The sequence below is a fragment of the Momordica charantia genome (genome assembly GCF_013281855.1).
Source record: "Momordica charantia cultivar OHB3-1 chromosome 9 unlocalized genomic scaffold, Mcharantia_2.0 BLBB01000009.1, whole genome shotgun sequence".
NCBI lineage: Eukaryota > Viridiplantae > Streptophyta > Magnoliopsida > Cucurbitales > Cucurbitaceae > Momordica > Momordica charantia.
In genome coordinates this window covers 30,121,393-30,131,314 of record NW_028275167.1, presented here as the reverse complement: position 1 = coordinate 30,131,314, position 9,922 = coordinate 30,121,393, and the positions used below count along the sequence as shown (strand labels likewise).

General features: G+C 33.7%; 1 protein-coding gene across 7 annotated transcripts; it reads right to left on the bottom strand.

Moving 5' to 3' along the window:
• Nucleotides 1–777: 777 nt before the first annotated feature.
• Nucleotides 778–4,411, bottom strand: LOC111019176 (RING/FYVE/PHD zinc finger superfamily protein). Of its 7 annotated transcripts, none has more exons than XR_015787224.1 (9): nucleotides 3,616–4,409; nucleotides 3,340–3,411; nucleotides 2,916–2,983; nucleotides 2,587–2,743; nucleotides 2,225–2,305; nucleotides 2,023–2,112; nucleotides 1,788–1,922; nucleotides 1,275–1,368; nucleotides 778–981 (listed from the first exon to the last, which is right to left on the bottom strand). XR_015787224.1 is itself a non-coding variant. In XM_022295505.2 (8 exons), the coding sequence occupies exons 1-7, from the start codon at nucleotides 3,913–3,915 to the stop codon at nucleotides 1,797–1,799; spliced, it is 894 nt and encodes a 297-aa protein (XP_022151197.2). In that variant the 5' UTR covers nucleotides 3,916–4,409; the 3' UTR covers nucleotides 778–1,368; nucleotides 1,788–1,796. The 7 variants fall into 7 exon arrangements, 5 of the variants coding, with proteins under 5 accessions (XP_022151197.2, XP_087973709.1, XP_087973708.1 ...); XR_015787223.1 differs by having other exon boundaries at nucleotides 778–978; XM_022295505.2 differs by having other exon boundaries at nucleotides 778–1,368.
• Nucleotides 4,412–9,922: the final 5,511 nt, after the last annotated feature.

Here is a 9,922-nt window from a genome sequence, read left to right as displayed (position 1 = left end):
GTAGTAGGATTGGATTGGAAAAGATGGAGGGGAATGGGAATTGGAATGGGCCTAGTCAACACAAGAAAGAACGTGGCAGTGAGTATTGGGTAGGTTATATGCTGTGCAATAATTGAGGTTTTGTGAGATACAAAGAGCTCATCCAACATGCATTCCATTTCCTAACTACTCATATTTACCCCCAAAAAAGGTAGAATCTTTGTTACTTTTTTGCTCTGGCGTCAGCACCTATCAAAACTTAGGAGAGAAAAATGTAAAAAGGATTTTTAAATTAAAGGTAAAAGAAGCTGTCAGAATTTAGTGGTGTAAGATAGGTGCTAAGTTAAGTATTTTTCGAACTTAATTGTTGTATTTCTAAAAGTGGTATATGAACTAAAATCTTAACAGAGAGACTAGTGGTGTCTTTTTGACCTTATTATTGTTTATTGTCTAGGTTTAAAAAAAAAATCTCTCTCAAGGGAGACACTTCAACTTTGTCCTCACTCCTCACCAAATATTCTCTTGGTTTCAAATGTCATTTTTTTGTAGTGTAATTCCAGCTCAGCTACAAAATACATGGAGACAGGAAATTCCATCTGAAGAAAAAATAAGAAAGAGTAAGAAATACCAGCAATTCTTGGCGTGAAAGTTCCTCTTCCTCAAGAGTTCAGGAACAGAGCTGAGAGCGCCACCTTTCATCTTGCAGTTTTCTCTGCATGGAAAGGTTAATGGTACGCCAAATTTATTATTCCCAATGACTTGTACCACCTTCTTTTGCTTGACTGATTTGGATCAAACCTGTAGCAAACAGCCATGGATCTCCCTTTTTTGAACATATCTTCCCTGAAAACAGTATAAAGAATGCCTAGATTTGATCTGCTGCTTGAACATCAATTGGGCTTTTTGGATCTGTCTGATGGGTGAGGACTGAGGAGAACAACTGGACAAAAAGGTTTGTGGCTCCTTAAGTCTTAAAGCACCAACCCCTGTTCGGTACACCTGCTACAGATTCAATGCAGTTGAAATAAAGAGCAAAAATTAAAAGTACGCGTAACTTGTAAAAGCTCAAACAAACAACAAGCAGACTGATGAGAGAAATGTCCACTTTAGATGTGAGGATACCAATTTATCCCATTATTAGAGGGAGAGGGTTATGTAAAAAGCAAGTAAGGTGGTAAGAACAAATCCCCTTGAAATTTGGTTTATTTTTCGTATCATCCTTTCCATATTTATCAATTATCTGCTACTTTGGCCTATTTGATTGGTTCTATATGCGACACAAAAATTTACTCTACTTGGTTCTTGCGCGGATTGGCTATCTTTAAGCTTTTCTTTGTTCTTTCACCGAAGGGCTCTTGGAGGATGAGGCTTCTAGCTCGATGCAATTCTCTGCAAAGAGATCAATGTTGAACGTTGATTAAAAGCAAAGACAACATAGTGTACAAGATAAACAAAACATGTACAGTTGTTCCTACTATATTTAATAATTCGAGGCCGAGATCTTTGAACGATTCCTACTAATTTTGTTTCAAGTGTTCCCATCCAACTATAGAAAATTTGATTAAACTTTCATTGCTTTATTATTCATGGGTGACGGGTCAACAAATTGCAAGACTGCAAGTCATGAAAAATAATTACAATGTAGAATTACACTCGGCTTTGCAAAATGAATATAAGACAGATTACAAACATAGAAGCTCATTTTAAGGGAGACTAAATTGAACTTTTTGGTGCTAAAACCATTGAAGGAAAACCAAAAAAGAAAAAAGAAAAGGAAGAAGAAGAAAAGGAAGAGGTTAGATTTGCGCCTATGTAAGTTAAACAATGTCCTGGTGCGGAGCCACTTGAGGTCCTGATGCTATGGCAAATTGCAGACCTCTGTGTCGTCCTGATTGTAGCACAAAAGCAACTTGTGCTGCACCTAAGGCTGCAGCCTCCTGTTCCTTAAATTATACAAAACATAGAGGATAAACAAACATTCAATACAAAAAAATGATACTTGAATTATTCGTTAATGAATGATAATGTGGGAGGTGAATCCACCTGTCTTCGTTGTCGACGTTGCAAGATGTTGACTGCACAAGCCATAATGTAGCAAGGCAAGAGAAAACCGGCCGCTCGGAGCAAGAAAATCTGAACAATATGGTTAAAAACAATGTCCACAAGTTGAAGCCAAAGATCTTTGAAAAGGAAACTGGCAGCAGATTATTGTTCATTGCAGATTAAAACAATCAACTCGACTTACAGAGAAGAAAGCAGACACATAATCATCACCATCAGGATCTGTGACTTCCAGTGCATGACGTAAGAAAAGTAGGATCATGAGCTGCAAAATTGAAATAAAGAAAATGATGTTATTTATCCCAATTGAACGGCAAGTTTCAATAAAAGGTTCTTCCTTTATGACGCTTTTTATGAGAATGTGAAACCACGATGACAAATTTATCTTCAAGAGTGAGGTATTAGCAAAACGGTGTATCCGATATATCCAACTAGTAAGATTGAAGGATAATCTATACTGACATCAATTTAAAAGTGCATGATAAAAGTAAGATTCTTGATTATTATATTGGGTCTCTTATGTGTGATATCGAACAATAAACTTACAATAAGAGCAGCTGCTCGACAAAATGCAGCTCCACTAGCATCTGAAGCTGCATATTCGTCATACTCGGCTTCCAATAAATTACGTTCAGCCTCTGCAATAGCCAAAAGGCGAGGATCCTGTAAATTCAAAGGGGTGCCAGTGATGGTCCATCCTCCCCTGCAGAAACAAGAATGCAAAGAAAGAATACAACATGTTCAGCTTAATCACTCAAATGCACAAAACCAAAGAACTTTCCATAATTTTTCAAGTAAACAAAAATATTTCAGAAGATAATCCTGAAACTTCCTGGAACTTCCTAAAATATGAAAACTTGAAGCATGTAAGGTACCCAATATCAATAGAAGTTTCTTCAATGCGAGGGGGAGGTGGTGGAGCTGTATAATCAGGTTGGTAAGGCTGTACATCGTATGCAAGAGAATAACATCAGATAAGCTGAAACCTCTAAAAACCATAACATTCAAGGTAGCTGAATTTTTCTATATATATGCGTTTACACACATTGTTTTAGTTTTATAATCTTTTAACTGCCAAACTATATCATTCATTGACTTCATTTTTCAACGGAAATATCATTACGGAAGAAGGCTTTTCTTTCAGCTAATGCAAGCCATGATGCTATCATTGAATTATGTCCTTGCTCCTCGGCAAAGTATTGAATCGAGTTAATACATGTTTGCATAACATTGACCACGAGTACACAGAAGATTCTGAGGATTTAACATAACCAATTAAGATAAAGAATGTGCACATACCTGATGGCAGATTTCGCAAGTTATATCCCCTTTCTCATTGCACCATTGCTGTATACACTTCCGATGAGCATACTGAGAAAATAATTATTGCTGTTAACATCTTATCGAAATCATAATGCACTACAGGCACATGGTGTTTCCAGCTTCTGAGATAATATACTTATTACTCGTTCAAGCTTTTAGTACAGTGGCACAAATATATAAAGAAACAGAGGTCCTATAAAGTTGTTTGTTTCACAATGCTTCATCATTGAGAAGAGGACCAATCATTTATACCTTAAGACTGCCACTACAGGCACATGGTGTTTCCAGCTTCTGAATCGTATCCTCATCCTGGCAAATACGACATTCTGCTACCTGAATCAGTGAATCATTCTCTCCATCCAAAGCCTCATTCTCCTCTCTCCTCACACCATCAACATTGGAAGTGGACGTCGAACAAGACGAGGCCACGGAGTCGCCGTCCAAATCCTCTCCGGGCGTTAAGAAAGGAACAATTTCATTCGGGTCGGGCACCGGATCAACGGGTACCGGCCGAATCAGCCGGTCCACATACAAAACGAGATGATCGCCCATTGCTCCGCAACCAGAAATTGAAAACCTAACTCGTGAAAAACAAACCTCACCGGCTCACAGTCCCCAAAAATCATATGCTATATACACGAATAAAAACAGACCCAACCCTAAGAAGAAAAAGAGGTGTACAATTGGGAGAAAATAACCAGAAATCCAGAATCCCCAGTGATCGCGCTGAGAAGGCAGCGGACCGGTGGGATTCCGGAGCAGAATTGAAGAGGAGAGGAAGATAAACAAGGGATTCAATTAAATGAAGGGAGTTGAATCAGATTGGGGCAAAACCCAAGAATATACCTGCGGCAATGCAATGAAAGCGCTGAATTTGTTCGGGTCGAGCGTGAAGAACGGGGATTTGCTTCCGCCGAAACAACGAATCTAAAATGTAATAAAAGCAATAGCGAGGTTTATCAACAACCTGAGGGGAATTTTGGTCACTTCATAAATTATTGGCGCGTAAACAACCGGGTCCGGGTTCTTCCTATCCTCCGCTCCATCTGGCCCGGCGTATTCCCATTCCAGCCCGCCAGTAGCCAGCTAATTTAGCTACATTAAATATTTCATTTCATTTTACTAATTATTAATAAAATAAAAAAAATTACATACTTAGTCTTTTTTTATAAGAAAATTCAATTCTACAAATCAGGAATATTATTGAAAGTTTAATATAATATCCATATATGGTGTTCACTTTAACAGTGAAGTTACATCATTGCCATGTAAAATACTTTTATGAAAAGAGAGGTAACAAAAAATTACACAAAATCTCTTACAACCTATTTTTTCATTGATATGGAGCGTAAGTCGCTAGTCATTGAAAATGTTTGATTCTTCTATTCTTTTGAGTTGGTATACGAGTTTACTATTCTTTTGAGTTGGTATACGAGTTTACTTCTACGATGCTTGATGGAAATCTCCTTGTGAAAACTTATCCTGATATTGGAATGCTGACTTTTGACAATAAAATAAAAGCATTGGTTTCAATTTTTGTTTATCTCAAGTTGTATTTGGTGGCATTAGAATTCTTCATACTAGAAGGTGACGGACAACCTTTTCCAAGCCCGTCTCAAAATAGGGAGTCTATAAGTTGAAGGAAAGAATATGTTTATGCTGCCCACTGCACTTCTAATATTGCCCACCGCATAGAAGTTTGGGATCCATAGCCTATATTTCTTTCTTTGGCGTTTTGACTGAAAAATCAAATGTATTTCTAAGAAATGTGAAAAACCTAAAAGAATCGCTAGAGTGCAAGCATAATTTTTGAAAACATAAAACAAAAGAAATGAAATCATTATTAGACGTGTCCTTAATTTTTAAAATCAAATTAATCATTCAAACTCACTCTTGATTTATATGAAAATGATTAAGCAAGAAGATTTTCAAACCAAATATTAAAATAATTGATTATTAAACATGTTTTACAAAATCATTTAGAGCTAAATCACTCCCAAACCTACCAAATTCATCACAACCAAAAAAATACCCAAGATTTACACAATTATACAAAGAGAGAAGGTAGGGAGAATAGACCTGTTAATGCATTGATTCCGTTGATAAAAGTTCTGAAGAAGGTGGTGCCTTCCCGTGGAAGCTGGCTTTGGCTCTCCATTAATCTGTCTGCATAAATTAATCGACTACTTTGGCTACCGTTATTGTGTGCAAAGCAAGTAAAACTTGGAATGAAATAAATAAGAAAAGCATGCATAAAAAACAAAACAACAAAAGATGTTACCCCTTTCTCTGGTGTACCAGCTTAAAAGACAGTAATTGACAAGACTTTAAATGTCGATGTCTCAATTTCATGGATATTTTTCTAAAAAGTTAGAGAAATTATAAAAAACGTACCAAAAAAATTAAACTAACAAGTAAATAATTACTCCTTGTGTTGATGTCAAACTCATGGAAATGTGGATGGACGTATTGACGAATATTTAATGTCATGGTAATTCGTAAAGACTAAAGACTGACATCATTTTTATCCTCAGCCACGTGGCACCATTCCCAACTACTTCACTCTTCAAAATTTTATCCTGATGTGTTGTTCCTAAAAAATAAAATAAAATAAACATAATTGGCTGATACCATTTTTTTTCTACTATTATCTGCAATATATATAAAAGTATATAAAAGTGAGTAGGTGGAAGATACTCATTTTTAATAATATTATATTCTTCATTTCTTAAATAACACCTAAATTATTGATGTTTAAGTTTCTCTCTCTTCCACCCATATCTCCTTCCACGTTCGTCTCTCTCAAATTCTAAGTTTCTTTACTCATTTAACTTTACTTTTCTCTTGCTAAAAAAAAAAAAAAAAACTTTACTTTTCTCCCTCCCACCCATCCAAATTCTCCCTCTTTCGCTCTCCCAAATTCTTTTCTCACTTTTGATAAAATACTAATTACCAAATTATAGATAAAAAAACCACACAAATTACATATATATGAAAGAAACTTTCTGCCCTCCCCAATAACACCTCACCTAAAATATTAATAGCCAATCAAAATTTAAAAAACATTTTTACATTCATTATAAATCTTATGTTTTAAAATTTCATGACTTTTCATTGAGTTAATTTTTTATTTTTTATTGTCAAACTGAACATAGCTCAAGTGGTTAAGACATTTATCTTTCATCAAACATCATGAGCTTGAACCCTTCTCCCCACATATTATACTAAAAAATGTTAATCTTTTATTTTATTTTTTTGACTTTTTATAATGGTTAGAAATTGATAAATGAAATTAATTGCTTCCTAAAAGTAGGATAGGGATAGTTTTCCTACCTAATGGCTAATCAAAATTAAATAAATATATATATAGATATTACATTCATCAATCGTCATAAACTTTTCATTTTAAAATTCATGCATTTTCAATTTTTAAATTAATCTTTTATTTGTTATTATTATCTTTTTATAATGTTTAGAAAATTAAATTGGTAAAGGAAAATTAATTGCTCCCATAATCTATGCTATATATAAATCTCTACCTTCCATTTTTCCTTCAACTTTTTAATACATACTCATTTTTACCCTTCAAACTCCTACGGGACACGACTTTTCGAAGGTGTCTATTAAGATAAATTAATCTAAAAGAGTTGCGACTGTTTGACAAAACGATGCATCCATCTACGTATGAGTATGATTGCAAACCATTTATAAAAGAAAAGAAAACCATGTTTTTTTTTTTGCCCAAAACTCATGTTCGAGACACTATCTGTAAACCTTCTCTCAAGAGGAAGAATTGTGTGGCTAGCCAGCAACAGGTGGTGCAAGTGATTGATAATGAAGAAGGAAGATGAAAGTAATGAGAGTTGTGGAAATTGGAGCCCTCCATCAGCGACAATGAGGACGACGATGGTGTCATATATCTATGATTGGAGTTTTTTTTTTTTTTTTTCCTTAATTGTTGATCAATCATATATGGACTTAGGTCTCTACTGTCCTATTTTAAATGGTTAAGATGCTTCCGTTCAATTTTATTTTATTCGCATTAATTGGTCTACGAGATAAGTTTTTTATTTTTCATATCCAAAAGTTATGAAATAAGTTGTTAGATCATATCCGTTTGTAAAAAATCTTTTCGTTTATTCAAAAGGGCAAAACATCACCAAAACCCCGAGACCCTGTCACATTTTCGAAGGAGAATCAACAAAAATCAAAGATCCTACCAAAATTTCATGAGGGAGAATCAACAAGAACTCGAGGTCATATAAAAATGTAAGTCCTCAATCATTTGAATATTTTATTTTATTTTCTGAAACTTTTTATATTTACTATTCAAACAAAATCTTTCCTACTAATTATTTGCTAATTTATATTAAACATTTTTTTACTATTCATATTATATTTATAATAAATCAAACCCATCTTATTTGGCAATTAAATTTTGCCACCTAGACTCTTAGTCAATGCCACATCATTAAACCCGTTAGTTTTTAACGGTGAGTTAATAGTCGGGATCAAAATGATACATTTTTTAAAATATGGAGACTAAAATGAACAATTTTAAAATACAAGGATCAAAATGAACCAAAACTAAAATTACATGAACCAACGGAGTATTTTAACCCAAAATTTATTATATATTGACCTGAAAATTATATATTCATAAACGTTTTACAATTCCGCTCAGAGAAGAAAATAAGTACCCAAGAGGGCAACAGAAAAACCCATCACCAAAATTCCCACAATGATCATCAATTCCCATCCAAATTTTCGTGCGGATTTATTTTTCTTGAGGTAGCACAAACATGGGATCATAATGGAGGTGGTGGCACTTAGAAATGTGCCTGTGAAAGCCATAACATACTTGAAAAATGGAATGGACAAAGCCACAATGAGTGTTTGTGACAAGCAGCAGAGTTATGATGAGGATGCTCTTCATCCAAGTGGCACTCCATACATCTTCTATGGCACTAGAAATTGGGTTGCCTGTGGTTGCATATTTGCCGATGAGATTGATGAGGATTGGGCGAATTGCTATTCTTGTGCTGATTTTATGGATTGGAAGGTTTAGTGTCACTTGTGACTTTCTATGGTCATTGTTAAGGATCCCAAGAAAATAAAAGACATGGAACGACATTATCAAATTTTAGGCATAAATTTTTGTGACTTTAACTTTTGTCGTTTCACTCAAAAGATCTCTTATCAACGAAGATAATTTTTCTGATTAGATCTCCTCATTCTCTATCCAATATGAAAGTTTATTTCCACCCCTAACATCCTAAATCTTACACAACACTGAACTGAAGAAGATAGAAGTAATGGGCGTGATGTGGGTGGAAATTCCACTTATAGATAGATAGAAAGGAAAAAAGAAAAACCATCTTTACCTTCCTTTCAGGCTCACACAAAGTTAGATAAAAAAAGGTAACATGATCCGCTTCTTATTCATTCATTCAAAGTTTTATTCAATTCATTCATTCATTCAAAGTTTTATTCATGACCAAACTCTTGTCTTCACTACCACAAAAAAACTTGACAACTTATTATTAAAAAAAAAAACTCTATTTTTATATTACTCTCTCTGAATTGTCAAACATTTAATGGTAGTAAGAATAAAATTGGTTTGTCACCAAAGATCCAAATATTTTCCTATATGATTCCATTGTCCAATACAATTAGCTAGGTTTTGTAGAAGTTAAAACAAGTTACCAAGTAAATAAAATTATTAAACAAAGTAAACAAACACATGAATATCAACATGCCAAGTGTACCAAGTGAAATCAAATATTTTTTTGATAGTTTACTCATCTAGTAAATAAGTATTTCTAAGTAATTTAAATTACACGGAGTAAGCCGTAAACTCAACCAATGTTTTTATTTTATGTTATCTTAATTTTACAATCATAGTAAGTAAATTTATTTAGTATGAATGCAAACTGTTAATAATGTCTAATTTTGACGTTATAATTGAAGCATGACATACATATATTTCCGGAAAAAAGAGTGGGTTCAAATTTGCTTCCCATGTAGTAGTACTAATAATAATAATAATGCAGTGTAATTCGGATAATAAGATAGTAAGTCAAATAATAAAGTAATTCAATAAATAAGGAAAGGACAAAGTAATAAATAAGTTAAATAGCAAATATATATAATTAACTTTAGGCCGCAAATATAAATTTAGCTTAGTGAAGGTAAAGCATTTTGTTCCTTACCTAAATTAAGATTCCCAACCTCATCTCCATTCCATAGTTGTTATATTAGAAAAAAAAGTGAATACAAAAAGAATAGTACCCTCCACAAAAATATAGAATATTGATTAATGAATATCACAATAGGTGAAACTATCATGGATCAGTCTATTGGTCAAATAAGTCAAAAAAAATTAAGAAAAATAAAAAAAGAAAAGAAAAGAAAAAGTGTTCAAAACTCATAGTAACCACTGCTTAAAATTTAGTATTGGTTGTAATAGGATTAGGCAGTCCTTATACAGGGTTAGGCGGTTATTAAATATATATATATATATATTTTAATATATAAAGTTGATATTTTGCTACAGAAT

Coding starts and splice junctions, on each gene's coding strand:
- LOC111019176 (XM_022295505.2), bottom strand. CDS start 3,915: ATGGGCGATCATCTCGTTTTGTATGTGGACCGGCTGATTCGGCCGGTA. Junction 3,412..3,615: donor CCTGTAGTGGCAGTCTTAAG/GTATAAATGATT, acceptor TTATTTTCTCAG/TATGCTCATCGGAAGTGTAT. Junction 2,306..2,586: donor GTCGAGCAGCTGCTCTTATT/GTAAGTTTATTG, acceptor TCAATTTTGCAG/CTCATGATCCTACTTTTCTT.